Source organism: Halichoerus grypus, chromosome 15 (assembly GCF_964656455.1).
Source record: "Halichoerus grypus chromosome 15, mHalGry1.hap1.1, whole genome shotgun sequence".
Lineage (NCBI taxonomy): Eukaryota > Metazoa > Chordata > Mammalia > Carnivora > Phocidae > Halichoerus > Halichoerus grypus.
This window is the reverse complement of record NC_135726.1, coordinates 42,725,343-42,745,062: the sequence shown is the minus strand read 5'-3', so window position 1 is coordinate 42,745,062 and position 19,720 is coordinate 42,725,343. Positions and strand designations below refer to the sequence as shown.

Below are 19,720 nucleotides of genomic sequence, written 5' to 3'. Positions count from 1 at the left end.
GCATAAAGACAGAGCCACAGAATATTTATTATAGCCATATGGATCGTGAAAAAAAATAATAGTTTAAAAATCAACCATGAAGATTGGCTAAATTTAGATTCACTCAATGAAAAACCTTAAGGTCAAAACTATAGAAGTTGTGCCTGGGGTGGGAGAGGAGAGGGGGCCATAGCAGAGAGGGGATAAGAGGAGCCTGGGGAGATCAGGGAAAGTCACCAGCTCAGGCTTGATGAGAAGGGTGGAATTCAGTCAACAGGCACAAAGGTGTTGTATAAAGGAAAAGCCAAAGATTTGGCCCAAGAGGCAGATTTAAATATGTATATCTATTATAGATTAGTAATTACTATATAATCAATATATAATGATATTCATACTATATAATTAATACAACTTAATATATTATGATATAGTATTATATTAATGTATTAGCATATTCAATGTAAGTAATGATTAACACGTTAGTATAATCTATAATACTAATATATTGTAACATACTAATATTTTTTTCTTTTCCTTTTTCTTTTTTTTTTTTTTCTTAGAGAGAGGGGCTGGGGAAGGACACAGGGAGAGGGAGAGAGAGAAAATCTTAAGCAGGCTCCATACCCAGCACAGGGCCTGATGTGTGGCCCCATCCCACAACCCTAAGATCATGATCTGAGCCGAAGTTAAGAGACAGACCCTTAACGGACTGAGCCACCCAGGCGCCCCATACATTTTCTTTTAAGTTATAAAAATACATAGTCTTAGTAGAAAATTTTGAAAATACAGGCAACCAAAAGGAAGTGGTAACACCAACTAACATTTGGGTGCACACTCTCCCAGCATCTTGTGTAAAACCCTAGATTCCTTTTTCGGTGATGAGGACAGAGGCCACTGACACAGAGTGCCTGCCGTATGCCCGGCATGTCTTAAGCCTTTTCCGTCCGTGAACAGCCCTGTGGGTGGGCCCTGGTCATGCCCACGGTCCAGACAAGGACGCTGAGGCACAGGGAGATGAAGCAGCCTGCCCGAGGTCACGGCTGACAACCGGGCAGGGCCAGGGCTGGAGCGGAGGCAGTCTGTCTTCAGAATGTGTGTTCACAGCCATTAAGCAAACACCTCTAAAAACCCTTTTGCCCCTTTTTTTCTTCCAGACATGCAAAATAGGCATCCTTTTGGGAAGTTACGCTTGGATTACTGAGATTATTTCAACATGTGTGTTTCAGATGTATTTTACAGGAGTTCAATCAGATTTAAGGACAGCTAGAAATGTCTCCGTAGATGTTTTATCTCAGCAATCACCTCCTTACTTCACCTTGGAGTAAGGAGAACTCCAAAGAAGAGTGGGTGCTATTTATTCAGTCTTTGGACAGGTACTGTGCCCAACATGGAGTTAGGCCACTTAATCCTCACAATGACCCTCAGAGTGGATTTGATCATCACTTTACAAATGACACCCAGAAAGGTTATGAGCCTCGCCCAAGGTCCCGCGGCAATCCAAATCCAGTCACGTCACTCCAAATCACAGGCTACTCACACCTGCTCCACACTGTCTCCTCCCTGTACCTTTTCTGGAAAGAAACACAGACCTTCTACTTAGAACCATAGGATCTGAATCCCTACAGACTCTGACTTGAAACCCAAGTTGTGCTGAGAGATGTCCATCTCCTAGCCCAACAAGAGCCTCCTAAGAGCCAGGGACTCAAGTGAGGAGACCAGCTGGGTGCCGTGTTCCCCTTGCTGCAGATCCCCACACCTAGCCTCCGACCCGCTGCCTGAGCTGGCCTGCTTTGGCCAGCTGCCCAGGTCCTCGGGCTTCCCTCTGATCCCGTGATACTTCTACCCTGCAGCATAAGCACCTGCCCTCATACTCGCTTCTTCCCTGATTCCAGACCTCTTCCTCCTCCCCACCTCGGCCTCGTCTCGACAGCTGGCTCTGGCTCCCCCCGGTCTACATCTAGCTTCTGCCTTACTCTCCACACTGGGCCTCTCTTCTCCCCACTTTGTTTCTCACCCTGCATCTTTCACCCACAACCCCCAACTCCACAGATGCTGACACTCCGTTATCAATTTTGCAACCCCTTCTTCCAATAATACCCTGACATGTGGTCCTACCATCGGTTGTGGATCTATGGAATTACCTTTCTGACTTTTATATTGCCTGGGGGCTGTCCAGCCATAGAGTCCATCTCCAGGCTCCTCATCCTTCAAAATGGTGTCATATTTGGATAAAGTTTCCGTGGCATAGATGTCATCATCTTCCTCTTCCAGGGCACCAACACCAAAAGCCTTCAAAAACAAGGTTTTGAACTGAGCAATTACAGGTTTTAGGGTGTGTCTCCGTTGAAGGATAAAGCTACTTTAAGGATGTGACCGAATAGTCCACATTAGCACCGCAAGATCACCAAGAGGCAAGGGAAGTGGGAGACCAGATTGACACACAGACTCAAGTTGTCTTGGAAACCAGGACCAGAAGTGAATGCCATGCCTCCAGTGCTGGAGCTGTCCTCTGGGCCCAGGAGCAGCTACGGGTCTGAGTCCTAGCACAGGAAGGTGTGGAGAACACACCCAAACAGCAAGGCAGGAGAAGAATAGGGCCTCCAAAAGGAGAAAGGCAGAATATTCATCTACTGTTCAGTGTAGCCAGGGCTGGTGACCAGGATCTGAAGGCTACCACTACTGAAACAGCTATGGTAAGAACTCCTAATCGTTGTGGGACACGGCCTCCAACAAGTATCACTTTTTGTTTAAAAAATTGGGAAAGAACATGTATAGGAAAGAAAAGGTAATGACAAAATTTGCTAAATGTAATTTAAGAAAGAGCCTCTAAATCAATTTGAGAGCACAGGCAATCAGGGAAATCTCTCCATCTCCTCAAAGGTAAAAAGCAAGGCTCCCAAGTGAAACGTACACTCACGTTCCCAACCTGGGGCTTGCAGCGCTAGGAAACAGTCTGAGAGGTAGTAAAACTTGGACTTGAACTTGAGAGGCAGATTACAATTCAACTATTAACTAAATCAAAGGGGTAAGCGTGGTTTTTCTGCTCAGTCCCACAAGGGTGTGAGAAAGCAGTCCTCAGTCCTGGCAACACACAAACTCCACCAAGAACATTAGGTCACAGGATGTCAGCAGTAAAATCAGGAAGGTGTGCTTTACATGTCTTCAGAAAAGACTGTACAGAAGAAATAACCACTTCAAAGTCTTCAGGTTAGTCAATGAATAATGAGTGCCTACCATATATATAACACGATATGGAAAGCATTCTCATTTGTCAATGCTTCCATGTTCATGAAACAGAAACTTTTACCTGGCCTGAGATTCCCAATTTTCTTCCTTTATTTACTCCAACCTCTCCAAGAAGACTGCTGGTCCCCTGGGGTCCCCCCCCGAAAAGATTAAAATGTTCTCCCGAAGTTCCAAACAATGCTTGGTGGGGATCCAGGCCCTTGTAAGCCAGTCCATGCACATTATCTTTAGGTGTGAAATCCACAGGTGTGACGTCTTTGGGGGCAAAGGTCACATTTTCAGGCACATAGTCATCATCTTCCTCCTGCTCACAATGATGAAAAAGTGGAATGAAGGTGACTCACTGACTGGTGCAAAGTCCTATAAAATACTATTTTCAAAAATGATTATTTCCAAACAAATATTGACCAAACTTTCCTTTCCTCTATCACAAATCACTAAATCAAGTTCTTGATACTAACACAAAACAGTGCCATTTTAAGAATCTGAACAGACTTGGATATCTATGGTGCTGGCATGTTGCTAATTACATTCTCTGATGTGAAGCTAGTTTTAGGGTGGGAGCATTTCACTGTAACGGGATCCGACAGATTTCTAAAATCGTTTCTGACCCTAAAATTTCACGTTCATAAAGAAACAGATGTTTCCATACCAAATTCAAGGTCAGTTATCCCATACAATACCTCAGATCCTTCAGAGCCTCCAGGGGGTAATGCACAGCCATAGATTTTTACTCCAGGATCTATAAAAGAGATTTCAGATACATTGGTCAAGAGCGACTGAAAATATAGAAACCGGAATTGCTGACACTCTTTAGAGATTCATGACAGCCCTTATGAAAGGTGCTCTGGCTTTAGGGTCAGAGACTGATCACTCAGGAATTGTTTTCCACCAGTCCCTGCCCCACCCACACTCTGGCAATAATGTGCTCAATGACTAACTGCTATTGCCCCAGCACCACGAGTTTGTCGTCTGGCTAGGGAGACCAAGGGCAAGAAATAAAACAGAAAATAACCCTGTTAAGCTGTGACACAGTTTTGACAAGTGTAGGAAACAGTTTCACGTAGTGCTAGCAGGAATAGAAACTAGTACAATTCTTCCAGAAGGCTGTTATGCATGACACACAAAAAGCCTTAAAATATGGTTGACCTTTTGGGAATGTAAATTGATAGAGTCACTATGGAAAACAGTATGGAGGTGCCTCAAAAACTTAAAAATAGAAATACCATATGATCCAAAAATTCCACTACTGGGTATTTATCCAAAGAAAACAAAAACACTGATTAAAAAAGATACATGAACCCCTATGTTTACTGCAGCATCATTTACAACAGCCAAGATATGGAAGCAGCCTAAGCATCCATCAATAAACAAATGGCTAAGAAAGATGGGGTACATCTAAATATGCAATGGGATATCACACAGCCATTAAAAAGGATAAGATCATACCATTTGTGACATGGACAGACCTGGAGGGTATTATGCTAAGTGAGATAAGTCAGACTGAGAAAGATAAATATCATATGATTTCACTCATATGTGGAATCTAAAAAAATAAATGAACAAACAAATAGCAGAATCAGATTTATAAATACAGAGAACAAACCGATGATTGTTAGAGGGAAGGAGGCAAAATGGGTGAAGGCAAGTGGGCGATACAGGCCTCCAGTTATGGAATGAGTAAGTCATGGGAATAAGAGGCCCAGCACAAGGAACAGTCAGTGGTATTATAATAGTGTTGTATGGTGACAGATGGGAGCTACACTGGTGGTGAGCACAGCAATATGTATAGGCTTGTCAAATCACTAGGACGTACACCTGAAACTAATGGAACACTGTGTGTCAACTACACTCAAAATTAAATTTTTTTAAAAATACAGTTGACCTTTGAACAACACAGGTTTGAACTATACGGGCCCACTTATACGCAGACTTTTTACAGTATAGTTAATGTAAATATATTGTCTCTTCCTTCTGATTTCCTTAATAAATTTTTTTTATAGCTTACTTTATTCTAAGAATAGAGTATAGAATACATACAACATATAAAATACGTGCTAATAGACTGTTTATCCTGGTCAACAGTAGGCTATTAGCAGTTAAGCTTTGGGGGAGTCAAAAGAAACATGTGGAAATATAACACTGTATGTTAATTATACTTGAAAACAAACAAATGAACAAACAAATAAATATTATATGTGGATTTTCGACTACCCCAGGGTTAGCGCCTCTAACCCCCCTGTTCAACAGTCAACTGTGCATGCACACCACCTGACCCAGCAATTTTATTTCTAGAAACATGTAGCCATTAGAAAGTATGCTACAGGGGCGCTGGGGTGGCTCTGTTAAGTGTCTGACTTTGGCCCAGGTCATGATTCCAGGATTTTCAGATTGAGCCCTGTGTCAGGTTCCCTGCTCAGCAGGGAGTCTGCTTCTCCTTCTCCCTCTGCTCCCCACCCCGCCCCCCACCGCTCATGCTCCCTCTCTCACTCTCACTCTCTCAAAAAAAAAAAAAAAAAAAAGTATGCTACAGAATGGGTGACAATCAGTATACATACCAGGTTTCTGTCGGCGTGGTTTTCTCTTTACTCGAGGGCCGATTCCTTGTCCTTCCTTCCAACCCATTTTTCTCAGCAATTCAAAACCAATAGATAATCTAGGATATCAAGGCACTGAATGTGAACTTCCTTTTATAATAGTAGAGGACAGTAGGAAATAAGCAGCCTTTGAGTCCCTGTCCAGCTCACGCCCTTGTCGTGCCTGAGCCCTTAAATACAGCCCACCCCCCTCCACATCAGCAGTGCATGGCCCTGCTGTGCTGGCCACAGCTGACTGGATTTGGGTGCACACCCAGCCTGAGGAAGTCGATCCGAAGCCCTCTCTGCTGGGCCTTTGGAATGGACACCTAGGGACTCTATATGGTCCTTGTCAAGTCTGTGGTCTGGGAAACCATGAGTCTGAGGCGGCCACATCAGGCTACACGCCCAGGAGCAGAACAAGGAGATATGCAGAAAGAGAGGGTAGAACGAGGCAGACAGGAGAGAGCCCTTAAGGCTTGAGGGAAAGGGTGGGAGGGAAGGCATCCTCGTTCCTAACAGCTCACCAGCCTCCAGGAGCCCCAGCAGCACAGCTAGTCACTGGAGCTCTAGAACACGCCATGCAATAAAAGTGCAAGATCCTTTTGGCAAAACCCCCTTTTTCACTCAAGCTAGGCTTCTCCTACTTGTAACCAAACTACTCGTAATTAAGATCATTATACATATGCAAAGCAGTGACGCCAAGATCGGAAAAGTTAGAATTAAATTCTCACTTTGCTGGTGTTATGAGGTCATCAAGCAGAGTAGCTCCAGGAATGGGGGCAGTAGCAGCTGCTAACTGCCTGGCCTTTTCTCGTATTCTATCTTTGGTTTTGGAAGCAAAATCATCCGTGGTAACAATTGCTTTAGGTGCTATCCCAAATTCACTAAGATCCTTAAAAAAACATTCAAACAGAATTACTTACATCATTTGGTAAGTGATTAACTGTATTACATCAGATAGCTTTATTTCTTAAAAAAAAAAAAAAAAAAAAAAAAACACCAGTTAAAACTACACAACTGATGGGGCGCCTGGCTGGCTCAGTCAGAAAAGCATGTGACTCTTGATCTCAGGGTCGTGGGTTCGAGCCCTGTGTTGAGGGTAGAGATTACTTAAATGAATAAATACAAACTTTAAAAAACAAACACACAAACAAAAACTACCCAACTGAGTTAGGGATCAATGCAGCAGCTGACTTTACATCTGACTTTGGCCCCTGCCCATAAGCTAAGGCTGGTGGCGGAGGACAGGGCATGACGATGGCCACTCAGCGAGGCCACATGAGGCACAGCCAAGCTAAGAAGACAGGAAGTTATTAAAATACACTAATTACTTTTACAGTAAGTGTGTTCCTCTTGGACAATATTTCAAAAGTCAGAGTGCAGGGGGCAAATCTTAGAGTCACAGCCAGCAAGCATTCCTGAGCGTCTACGCGATACTTTAAGTGTTTTTGCATTTCCTGTTGGCTGCCTTTCCAACAGCCTGTGCCTCTCCCTGGGTCCTCACAGAGCTGTGAAGTGTGCAGGCGCCTGCCTTCCTCTGTGCCACCATGCACTCCCCCAGTGGTGTCCTGGTGTGTATGCCGGGACCACAGGAGGGTTAGTGAATGGGGGTTCGTGTCTTTTCTAAGCCAGTCCTTTGAGCCCATTTCCTTTGCCAAGGACTGCTTCGAGAAGAGCACGTAAAACAATCTGCCCGGGGCACCTGGGTGGCTCGGTCAGCGTCCGACTCTTGGTTTGGGCTCAGGGCGTGATCTCGGGGTCGTGAGGTGGAGCCCCATGTTGGGCTCCCGCTCAGCGGGGAGTCTGCTGGAGATTTTCTCTCTCCTTCTCTTCCCTCCCCCACACGCACGTGCTCTCTCTCTCTCAAAATAAATAAATAAATCTTAAAAAACAAAACAAAACAAAACCACAATCTGCCCAAGCAGACGTGAGGGAAAATCCACAGCAGGACTCATGTGAATGGTTTCCTTGCTCTCAAGAAAAGGTACCAAGAAAAAAAGTCCTCCTTCCACTGGATATTGTCATCCTGGATGTGCCATCTGGAGCTCTTGCAGCCACCGTGGGACCACAGGGAGGGCTGGTATGAGGACAAGCTGACTTGCAGAAGATGGCAGAGAGGAGAGCACCTGGGGTCTCGTTGACATCTAGACGTCTTGTTGCGTGAGTCACGCTTCCTTATAGATTACGCTAGTCAAATAGGAAGGGGACCTCTGCTTGCCTGTTACCTGCAGCCTAAAGCGTGTTAATAGACTGTTTGAGTTCATCTTTATCACAAATGCATCCACGACTAGGTTTTAAGGCAACAGAGGATTAATTTTAAAACAAACTGGTGCCCCACATCGGGCTCCCTGCTCGGCGGGAAGCCTGCTTCTCCCTCTCCCACTCCCCCTGCTTGTGTTCCCTCTCTCACTGTGTCTCTCTCTGTCAAATAAATAAATAAAATCTTTAAAAAAAACAAAAAACAAAAAACAAACCAAACTGGAGCCCATCCCGCAGGCCAGTAGGACCCCTCCCCCACCAGCCCCCATTTGCCCCTAAGAAGGTGGCGGTCATCATTGCTTTAATGATGGACCCAGATGTCTGCACATGGCTCCCTTTCACTCCTTGCTGGTCTAGTCGTTCACTGTTCCTTCAACTGCAGTGTGTACAGCAGTCACTAGGGAAGGAAGGCTGCAGGCTCAGCTCCATGGGTACTGCACTTTTGGGGCAATTGGGGTCTTTTCAAGGAAATTTGCCTATAAATGACTTTCCTCTCCACTCTTAACTTTAGAAACTGGCCCCAGCATAAGACATTATCCCAGTGAACAAGAATCCATTGATGTACAGAGCACACTAGTCCAAATACCTAAAAGATAAAGCTTTGCAAACAAAGAAGGCATTGTTCACTGAACTTTCTGGAGAGAGTAAAGGTGCTGTAACAGCCAACCGCACACATCCCACCGGCTACGTGGCAATTAAAGTTCTGCCTACCCACCTCTTCATCCATAAAGTCTTCCGGACCAAGAACAGATTTGTCTGCTCTGTTCTGTCGTGAAGACACGAAGGAAGAAGGTGTCCATCCTTGAAAGAAAAGCATTTAGAATATTACAATTTTGGTTTATAACTAAACCAGTAACAGTGCAATTATGGGCTTGAAACCCCCAATACCGAGTCATTTGCCTGCGGCCCGGAGGGTGGCTGTGCCACGGGCTCCAGCCCTGTTTCCCTTGTGTGCCCAGCTCTCCTCCCCCTTTCCCTCTAAGGATGGCCCAGAAGGAGAGTGCTCACCCCTGGCCCTACGGCCGGCAGACGACTCAGCCTGGCCTGAACACCCTGCCCCAGAGAGTCCTCTGGAAAGACCCTGCCACCCTGTCTGCACTTGTCCTCATGAGCCGCTCCAATGCCCAGTCCACAGCTGCCCCTGGCCAGAAGGTGGTGGAGAACAGCAGTGGGACACCCAACTTCTCAACGTGCTCCTTCACCACGGACGACTTTGAGATTGGGCATCCTCTGGGCAAAGGCAAGTTTGGAAATGTATACTTGGCTTGGGAGAAGAAAAGCCATTTCATTGTAGTTCTCAAGGTCCTCTTCAAGTCTCAGATAGAAAAGGAGGGCGTGGAGCACCAACTGCGCAGGGAGATTGAAATCCAGGCCCATCTGCAGCATCCCAACATCCTGCGCCTCTACAACTATTTCTATGACCGGCAAAGGATCTCCTTGATTCTGGAGTACGCCCCCCGCGGGGAGCTCTACAAGGAACTGCAGAAGAGCCGCACTTTTGACGAGCAGCGAACGGCCACGATCATGGAAGAACTGGCAGATGCTCTGATGTACTGCCACGGGAAGAAGGTGATTCACAGAGACATAAAGCCGGAGAATCTGCTCTTGGGGCTCCAGGGAGAGCTGAAGATCACTGACTTTGGCTGGTCTGTGCATGCCCCCTCCCTGAGGAGGAAGACAATGTGTGGTACCTTGGACTACCTGCCCCCAGAAATGATTGAAGGGTGCACGCACAACGAGAAGGTGGATCTGTGGTGCATCGCAGTCCTCTGCTATGAGCTGCTGGTGGGAAACCCGCCCTTCGAGAGCGCTTCCCACAATGAGACGTATCGGTGCATCGTCAAGGTGGACCTGAAGTTCCCCGCCTCTGTGCCCATGGGAGCCCAGGACCTCATCGCCAAGCTGCTCAAGCATAACCCCTCAGAACGGCTGCCCCTGGCCCAGGTCTCTGCGCACCCTTGGGTCCGGGCCCACTCCCGGAGGGTGCTGCCTCCCTCCGCCCTTCAGTCTGCCCCCTGACTTGTCCCTGTCATTTATTTGGTTGTGTCTGTTTGTATGCCCGTATATGTGGGGTTGGAAGGAGGGGTACCTGGCCTGTTCCTTTACTTTTCTTCTACCTCCTTTTTATTTAATAAAGGCTGAAGCTTTTTATTAAAAAAAAAAGAAAAGAACCCCCAACACCTACAAACTCTTAGCTCCTTCCCTGCTCATATAGACATAATTACATGACATAAACATATTAATGCCCACATCTCCTGTTGTCAGAACTTAGGGGATACTGTGAGGTTTCCCCCTAAGAATTTGGAACCAAGAGAAATCAAATTATTACATTGAAAGTGGCATGTGAGCAAAAAGATGCAAGGTCACCTTAAAAGGCAGGACCACTCTGGAGACCAGCAGGATAACAACAGACACCAACTTATTAACATATCACAGAAATACTAGGTCAGGGTGCATGAGTCAGCCGTGAAAGGGTGGCTAGAACCAGAGTCACAGAAGCAAGGCACAGAAGCAATGGGAACATTCAGGGGGCCCTGGCCCGAGGACAAGGACTCAACCTGGCTAGTCTAAGGGCAGGCCGTGCCCACCCCAGGCCCCCTGTTCCATCACACTCCTGAGTCCTGTAACACCACCCCTGCTTCCTGTCCACGGTCACCAAGCATGTGCCATGCCTACAGCATGAGAATGGTCTGGAGGTCAAATGTATCTGTAACCGTCTAAGATACCCTTTTTTAGTTTTCTCTAGACTGACACACCTCCTCTCTGATTTCCTACAAGAGTCTTGTGGACCTGAGGAGAATGGGGGCAGATCTACTCTTGGTCAGTGGGTAGACCAGATTTCTGGGCAGGCCTGGGAGACAGCCCCAGCTATCCAGGAGGGAGGATCAGCTTTCCCAGGCTACTGCCTTCCTCCACTTTGGAGTTCTGTAGTCTCTGCCTGATTTCTGCACCGTCCTCCTCATGGTAAAGAGATACTCCAGTGTATTAACCTATCACAGTCTACCCGACAATCGTGTGAGCTGGTCTTATTACAGCAACCAGCACAGCTAAAATTGCAACAGTCAGCTGTCTATTAGTGTCCTTCTTTCTTCACAAAGCTGACTGCTATTTTTTACATTTGTAATGTTAAAAATAAGCGTGAAAGTTTAATAGTGCCTTAGTTACCTTACTTTGCCTTTCCTAATAGTAAGGCTGAATACTCCATAGCGTTTCTATCACCTCTGGAGTAAACTGTTCAAATACTTTGATCATTTGCTCACTGCTCTTTATACATTCTGGATACTGAACTTTAAACCACCTTATTTACCCCAACTATTTTTCTTACGTGGCTAGTTCTTTCTTGCACTGCTTTTTTCATCTTTATTGTACTGTTGTTCTATACAAGTTACTGTATGTATCTATAAAAGACGTGCCCCACCTTATTCTTAACAACTGCTACAGGAGTTACTCAGTTCATCCCATCCTCATATCTGACATATAAAAGCCATTTTCTTCCAGTTTCTATGTGAGAACATTTAAAAAACATGCATTACTTTAAACAATGCAGAACTTATTAAATACTGCATGTGCAAGTTGTAACTGATTTTTCTTCGGGTCGACAGCACGTACTGACAAGGGCTGCTGCGGTCCCCAGTGTCAGGAGGGAGTGGCTCTGACCCTCAGTGGCCTCACCTACACAGCAGCTCCGACACCTGCCCTCCTCAGTCACTGAGTCTTGTGAAATGAAGATTACCTGAGTGAATCTGTGTGACAGCACTTCGTGTGTGGCAAGACGCGATATAAAACGGAAGTCACGATCATCATTTAACCATCTGGTTAGGATGTATTTTTTTTTTCTTTAAGTGAAGGAAAACTTTCACTCTCAGATGGTAATGAACAACACACCAATGGACTCCGCAAACATGCCAAACACTGAAAGAACACAAAAGTCTATGGTGTGTGTATTAAAATGTTTAAAGAAGTTTTTTTTTTTTTAAAGGGAGAGGAAAGAAACATGGTATTTCAGTCATTTGCTTCAGCAATATTATAGCCATAAGCAGGAAAATCATACCTTCCTTTGAGCCAACGGTGTTGAAGTACCCAGCAGAGAAACCTCCACTGAAGGCTCCATGAAATCGTTTATACCTTCCTTTTTCATCTCTGACAGTCTGATCCTGAAGAGGAATTGGTTTCTTTGGTCTTTCACCTGAAAAAAATATTTTGAATGAGAGAGAAGGGAATGGCGGATTAGAAAAAATTTAGGGAAAATGTCGTTTCTTAAACATAATGAACTGTTTATTTCTTGTAATTTCAAATATAACAATTTTTTTAGAGGAGTTGTTTATTTATTTGAGAGAGAGAGTGGTGGGGAGGGACAGTAGGAGAGGGAGAGAGAATCTGAAGCTGATTCCGCACTGAGCGCAGAGCCCAATGCAGGGCTGGATCCCACGACCCTGAGCTCAGGGCTTGAGCTGAAAGCAAGAGTCTGATGCTCAACAGACTGAGCCACCAGGACGCCCCTCAAGTATAACAATTTTAATTAAGTTTTTTATTCCTAGACTTTACCTGCTTATACAGTTCAGAAAGTAACACATGGTATCAAGCTTCTTTATAGTTCTAAGGCAATTATAGACATCTCTTAATTGTATTAGACATACATTTTAGCAAGAGTAGCCTGATTCCCACAAAATTCTCACACATAAACTGAATTACGTGGTGGTGGTAGGGGGAGGTTCAAAGAGATGGAGGTAAACCCTACTAGCAGTGCTGGAGGCAAGGTGCTGGGCTGGCACATGGCAGAGGTTTGCAACAGAAGGAACAATTCTGTATCTCTCCTAGAACTTCACAGCATCCCGAGTCCAGATTTTTTCCTTTGGTATTGCCCATTCTCCCCAAATCTTAAGAGTTTCCTTATTTCTGGCAATCTCCTGATTCCATAGTTACTGCTCTTTAGACTTAATCCTTTTCCTGCTCTGCTGAACAGGGGTGGGTTGCTACAACACATAAGCAAAAAGGAACTTAGTAAAGTCCAAAAGTTCCTTAGGTTTAAACTTTCAGGCACTATGACACACATTACTGCCTAATTTTATCAACTGCAATTCAGAATTCTGAATCTATTTAAAATAAAAAGTAACCATCAACTTATTTTCAAACATTCAGCACAGAAAGCAAGTTATAGAGCAGTTAAAGGCACAGAGTTGAGAGGCACAGCGCTGTCACCCCACCTTCCCAACACCAGGACTTCCATCATCTTGACTTCTCTATGCCTCAATTTCCTCATCCGTAAAATGGGGGTGACATGAATAGTAATAGCTATTTCATAGAGTTGTTATACAAACTGAATAAGATAATGCCTATAAAGTGCTTAGCAAGAAGAGATACACAATAAACACTTTTAAAATACTAGCTGCCATTATTATTATTATTATTATTATTATTATTATTATTATTATATACAGTAGGAAAGGCCATATGTACCTGTTAATTCAATAATTAAGCCAGTTACTCCTTCTGGAAGATGGAACAAAAAGTAGAGGAACTTCTAGCCTCATAGTGCTAAATTCTTCCTAGTAGCTTATGAGCTCTTGAAGTCATTTCTGGAGTATAACCCATAGCAGGGCAGTCAAGAGCTCAGGTTCTGAAGACCAGGAGATCTGGGTTCAAATCCCCTTCTCCTACTACTTGCTAGCTTGGTGAACTTGGCCAAGTTACTCGATCTCTCCAAGTCTCAGCCTCCCCAACTGTAAAAGTAGGGTAAGAAACAGAACCTACCTGGTAGGCTGGTGCACACCCAGAGGCCTGAGCACAGTGTCTAGTCATGGCGAAGCTCAGTCAATATCAGCTACAATTTCATTTCACTCTGAAGAACTGAATTACAACTTGGGTCCCCTAATACAAGATTGTCACTGTTTCTTAGAAATGCATTACACACGACCCACTACCATGTGTGCACCTAGCATGACTACTGGCTAAGGGGGGTTTCTCAACTTCAGCACTATGGGCAGCTGATACTGGATAATTCTTTGTTGTGGGAAGGTCCTATGTACCGTAGGATGTTTAGCAGCATCCCTGGCCTGGAACACCAGATGCCAGGCAGTAAGCATGCCCCGCCCTCCCACATGACAACCAAAAATGTCTTCAGACATTGCCAAATGTCCACTGAAGGGCAAAATCAGCCCCAATTGAGAACCACTGGGTTAGGGTGAGAGGGCAGGGCCTGCCAATGCGAGGTGCTATTCTTGCTCGGTTCTCAAGGTGCTCTTAATCAGGAAGGGGGGATAAGATCTGCAGACAGCTAAGTGGAAACTGTGGCGGCAGATAATGAGGGCCAACCAGCATGGCCTGCGGGGGCCCACAGGGCTCCTGAGGAGGAGGCGCCACCTCTAATCACATCAGGAGAAAACTCCAGGGAGGAGGTGACATCTTAGCCAGACCCTCTTATAATTACTGCTACTAATAACAAGTAATCCCTTCTTTTCACACATATTATCTCATTCATTGTACCTGATAAGGACGCTCTGATTCAGTAACTGCCCCAATGTCCACGGCTAATAAGCACAAAGCTGCAATCAGATCTTAATTCTACTTCCAAGCCAGGGATATCACCCATGCTATCCTTCACCATGGAAGCAGCCCTGTACTAGACCCTGGGTGTGAAAAACTAACCACAACTCTGTCCCTGTCTCCAGGGCCCTCAGAGCCCAGGGGAGGAGACCTGAATATATAGGAACTCTTCTGATGATGTACAAGGACCACATCACAGTGTCCCTCAGCATGAGCAGAATCTGACAGCTACCAACAGACACACAGTTCCCAACAGAAGTATTAACTCCATCAGTAAACAGGAAATCTAAAAAGATAATGTCAGATATTTTGAAAAAGTAGTCTAGTCTGACCAGAAGGCAGGGAAGGAGCAGAAGATGGAACTGGAAGGGCAGACAGGGCAGAAGGCCTTGAACACAGTGCTTCGGGGTCTGTGGTATGGTCCTGGGGGTGATGGGAGCCACAGATAGTGTTAAGTCATAACGTCAAAGAGGAAAATCATCCTAAAATTAACCTGAGTACAGGATGAACCAGAGATGAGGAGAATTCCAGAGCCAACTAAAAGTATCTAATGAGAGTTGGTAAGTGCTGGTGCCCCCTTCCTTGCAGGCCAGAGAGCCTATGTGCCTATGGGTCTGCGTGTGACAGGCACTTCGGCCCCTGTCTCTTAACCAGTAAACCTTTCTGTCAGGGCCAGCAACTTTAATTAAGTGGTAGAGTTCCTCCTCTACCAATGTTTGTCTAACCTGTCACTAAAACTTCAAAGCAGAAGGAAAGTGATTATTGGTCTAGTATGTTATACTGTAAAATGTACTCAGAGTACATTTACACTTCAAAGTGCATAGGAAACAATGTACTCAATCTTCAAAAACTTCCAGTGCTGAGAAGGTAAAGAATGATCTTAGACTGGGGGCAAAAAGGGTCTACAAATCCAAAGCCCCTTCCTTCCATTTCAAAAGCATGGTTAGGCCATTAGGCTTCATTTCAGATTCTGTGCATGATCGAAGAGGAAGAATTAGAAAAATGTAGATCAAATAGTTGATGGTACAATATGTCACCCACAAGGAAATGAGTATAAGACAAGAAATACAGAAATCTATAAATAGCTGCCCAACCTGGCTGTAATAACCTCCACCCATGCATGTTTAACCCCTGCCCTCTTCCTGCATAGTGAAATCTAACCAGTTTTCAAGGGATCCCATCCTGCTCTCTCAGATTTCTCTGCTAGCTTGTGTAGGCTATTTCCTGTCTATATCATATAAGGTAGCACTTGCAAACCTTGTACTTTTGTCTTCAACTAGATTTGAAACTCCTCCAATACAGGATCTTTGTCAACAAATTCTTTGAGATCATGAGGTGATGCGTTTGCCAGTAAGGCTAATGTGATCTTAGCTTGTATTAAAGAACTACAGTCTAGGGCACCTGGGTGCCTCAGTCAGTTAAGTGTCTGCCTTCGGCTCAGGTCATGATCCCAGGTTCCTGGGATGGAGCCCCGCGTCAGGCTCCCTGCTTAGTGGGGAGTCTGCTTCTCCCTCTGCCTGCCGCCCCCCCCCCCAGCTTGTGCTCTCTCTCTCATTCACTCTCTCTCTCAAATGAATAAATAAAACCTTTTAAAAAAATAAAGAACTACAGTCTAGAATGAAGAACATACCAATGGTAGCCCTGCTCTACCCACACTCTGGTCCCATACTTGGAGAAAGGCTCTGACAAATTGGGGTTTCAAGGACTTTAAACTGAATATATTAGAGGTTGTTGAGTGTAGTATGGAGATGTCTTAGAGGAAATGCAAGAGCTGTCTTCAAACACAAAGAAGCTTTCAGGAGACTAGTGTCCCTCTGTCTTTTGTAAGTAGAGGGTAGAAATAGGGCCAGTGTCCAGCAAAAGTTTCTAATGATTAGAACTGCTTGTAGGGAACAAAAGGGTCGTCAGTGGAAAGTACAGAAGTACAACTAACCTGGCAAGATGTGGTCAGGGTGGGAAATAAAATCCCACCAACAGAAGGCCTGCAAGTAACTCCTAGCTACCATGCTTCCTTGGTCCTTCCCACAGGGCTAGCACTGCCATCAGTCCTTACTGGGCACTCAATACATTGCTGAACAAATCGAGTCGTTAAGGGATCAGACCAGAAACATGGGAGAGAACCTTACTTCACCTTGCCCTCACCCCCACATTTCAGCAGCAAGTCCACTCTGCTCTGCCTTCAACCTACACCTCTACCCAGACCATTACTTATCCCCGCCAGTGCTAACACCCCAGTCCAAGCCATCCTCATCTCCAGACTTCTTTTTGCTAATCTCCCTCCTTCAGTCTTGCCCACCCCCCCCAACCCTCCTATTCTCAAAATCCAGCGCGAAATAATCTTAAAATATACATCTCTCCCTTGTGTAAAACCCCGCAATGGCTCTTCTACACTTAGTATAAAATCCAAACACCCTTAACATACCACGTAGATGCAGCCCCTGCCTCCCGCTCTGACATCATCTCTACCAGTCTCCCACTGGTGCCGTCGGCTCCACCCACACCAGTCCTGCCGGTCCCTCAATTTGTCAAACTGGCTCTGACTTGAGAAAATTTTGCACTTGCTGCTCCCTCTAACTGAAATGCTCTCCTACCCAGATCTTCATATGGTTGGTTCCTTCCTCTGTTTCAAGTCTGAGCTCAAACGTCCTCTCCTAGGGAAGACAATGCCTGACGACCCCCCGTTCTCACAGGAGCCTGTTTCGTCATCTTTGTTTCCCACCCCTCAGGATCTCACATCCATCCCTCCAGAACGTGAGCACTCCGAAAGCACACCGCACGTTTCTCTCGTCTCTGTTCCCGACACCAGTAGCGAGAGAGCCTTGCCCCGGGGCCACCCGAGGCCCGGCACAGGGTTGAGTGTTTTTGCCCCGAATGCTGGACCTCTTTCTCACAGAACCCAGCGACCAATCTGGCCCGCACCTTCTTCCAGCGGCTCCAGGCCTGTCCCATAGCTGACCAAGTCCTCATCACTGTCACTGTCCAGCGCCGCCATCCTGCCCCTTCCGGGCCCCGCCCCCTCGCTACGGAAGCCTCGAAGGGCCAAAAGCCTTCAGCCCTTTCTCCTCCGCGAACCTAAGTGAAGTTGTGAGTGCAGGTGCAGGAATGTGCAGGCGGGCTTGCCTCTCGTCTGTGCCTGGGAGTTCTCAAACCCGTCCTGTGAGAGCCGGACCCGGCAGGAGTTGCCTCGGAGGCTCTGGCAGCCATGACAACCCATCCTAGCTCCGCGTGGAGCCGGTCAGGAGGAGGCGCCTGGGAGAAGCTGGAAGCCACCCAGAAGTCCCGCCGCGTGGCTGGTGCTCAGTGTTGTCTGCCCGCCCCCACCCATTGGCCCCCGAGCCCTTCTCCCTGCCAGCAACCTCCCGTCCACCTTCACTCCCACCCCGCCACCTGCTGGGAAAGTGCCTGTGCTTCCAGATACGCGCAGATACGCGCTTTATATACATCACTCTTAGGTTTGTATAGGTGGAGTCCCCTCCTAAACCTCTGGAAGGATTCCGAGACACTGGAACTCCAATGTCCGTGGCTAAGGCAACTCGGGAGAGAGAGAGAGAGAGTGGAAGGAAGGAAGGAAGGAGGGAGGGAAGGAAGGAAGGAAGGAAGGAAGGAAGGAAGGAAGGAAGGAAGGAGGGAGGGAAGGAAGGAAGGAAGGAAGGAAGGAAGGAAGGAAGGAAGGAAGGAAGGAAGGAAAAGGAAAAAGAAAAGAAAACAGGGAAGAATACTAAAAAGAGAAAGAAGACGAGAAAAGGGAAACAAAAAGCCGACAGACCTGTAAAAGGCTGCTGTGAGGTGGGGTGGGGACGCTCAGGACGTCCCTACTGAACCTAAAGAAAGAACCATCTCTCAAATGGGGTGCTGTTATCCCACCCCCAAACACCTTTTTACAGAAGGGAAAGATGAAGCTCAGCTAGTAAGGTGTGAGGTTGCGATGAAAACCAGATGAAGCCCAGGTTTTCAAAATGAGGGTCAGAAGTTGGCATGAGTCAGAATCACCAGGATGTTGTTAAAATTCCCTTTATCCATCCCCCAGGGCTTCGAAATCAGAATCTCTGGGAGTGGGGCTGTTGCTTGAGCACTCACAATAAGCACCCTCTGATCTCAAGGCCTTTGCGTTCACTGTTCCCTTGGGTTGGAATGTCCTTCTCCCAGATGCCACATGACTCATTCCCTCACCTTCTTCAGTTACCTGCTCAAAGGTTACTTTCTCAGTGAAGTGTTCTCTGACCCTATTTTAAAAACAACCCTTATTTTCTCTGTGCTCAGTGGGGAGTCTGCTTCTCCCTCTCCCTCAGCCCCTCCCCCACCCCTAGTGCAGGAGAACGTGCTCCCACTCTCTCTCTCTCAAATAAATAAATAAGATCTTTTAAAAATTAAAAAAAAAAACATTTTGCTACACTCTCTATTCCCCTTATCCCACTTTACATTTTTCCACAACACTTATCACCTTTAATACTCCATATAATTTGATATACTTATTATGTCTACTTCTCTCTGCATCGAAACTGTAAGCTCCACAAGAACATTGATTAGGACCAGTTTTTGTTATTTTCTTTGCTGTATCCTCAGAACTTAGAACAGTGCTTGGCACATAGTAAGCACTGAATAAATAATTAAAAAAAAAAAAAAAAGAATGGATAGCTAGTTAAATAAATCATGGTACATGACTTTAAAAACAAAAGATGTTTTAAAACAAGTTTTAAAAATAGCCGCAGAATTGTTTGACACCTCCCATTGAGAATAGAGTCTATGTCCCCGCCCCTTGAATCTAGGCTCCATAAGTGCTTGACCAAAAGATTACAGCGAAAGTGGTAACATTACATCTCCCATACCCAAGCTTTAAGAAACTTGCAGATTCAATTTGGGATGCTGGCCCTGGGAACCCAACCTCCCTGCTGTGAGGAAGCCCAGGCCACAGGGAGAGGCTTTGTGTAGGTCTGTAACCAAGCCCAGGCCGCAGTTAACCGTCAGCATCCATGGCCAGATGTTTGAGTGAGGGAGATTCAAAATGACTCCAGTTCCAGCAACCATCTGCCTGCAGCTGCATGCAAGACCTCCTGGCTGAGTTCAGCCACGTCCTGGAACCCTGAGAGATAACAATAAACTAACTGTTCTTATTT

General features: G+C 45.8%; 1 protein-coding gene and 1 pseudogene across 3 annotated transcripts in view; one reads left to right on the top strand and one right to left on the bottom strand.

Annotated features, from left to right (window-relative positions):
- Positions 1 to 17,639, bottom strand: part of GPATCH1 (G-patch domain containing 1) — a 43,707-nt gene extending 26,068 nt beyond the window's left edge. For all 3 annotated transcript variants that reach the window (XM_036118349.2, XM_078063447.1, XM_036118359.2), the window contains exons 1-8: positions 17,526 to 17,639; positions 12,115 to 12,249; positions 8,779 to 8,864; positions 6,536 to 6,696; positions 5,784 to 5,881; positions 3,909 to 3,967; positions 3,287 to 3,529; positions 2,121 to 2,268 (exon numbers count right to left, since the gene is read on the bottom strand). In XM_036118349.2, coding sequence (XP_035974242.1) covers positions 2,121 to 2,268; positions 3,287 to 3,529; positions 3,909 to 3,967; positions 5,784 to 5,881; positions 6,536 to 6,696; positions 8,779 to 8,864; positions 12,115 to 12,249; positions 17,526 to 17,598 — 1,003 coding nt within the window. In that variant the 5' untranslated portion in view covers positions 17,599 to 17,639. The remainder of the gene's footprint in view (positions 1 to 2,120; positions 2,269 to 3,286; positions 3,530 to 3,908; positions 3,968 to 5,783; positions 5,882 to 6,535; positions 6,697 to 8,778; positions 8,865 to 12,114; positions 12,250 to 17,525) is intronic.
- Positions 8,992 to 10,082, top strand: LOC118552118 (aurora kinase B pseudogene; annotated as a pseudogene).
- Positions 17,640 to 19,720: the final 2,081 nt, after the last annotated feature.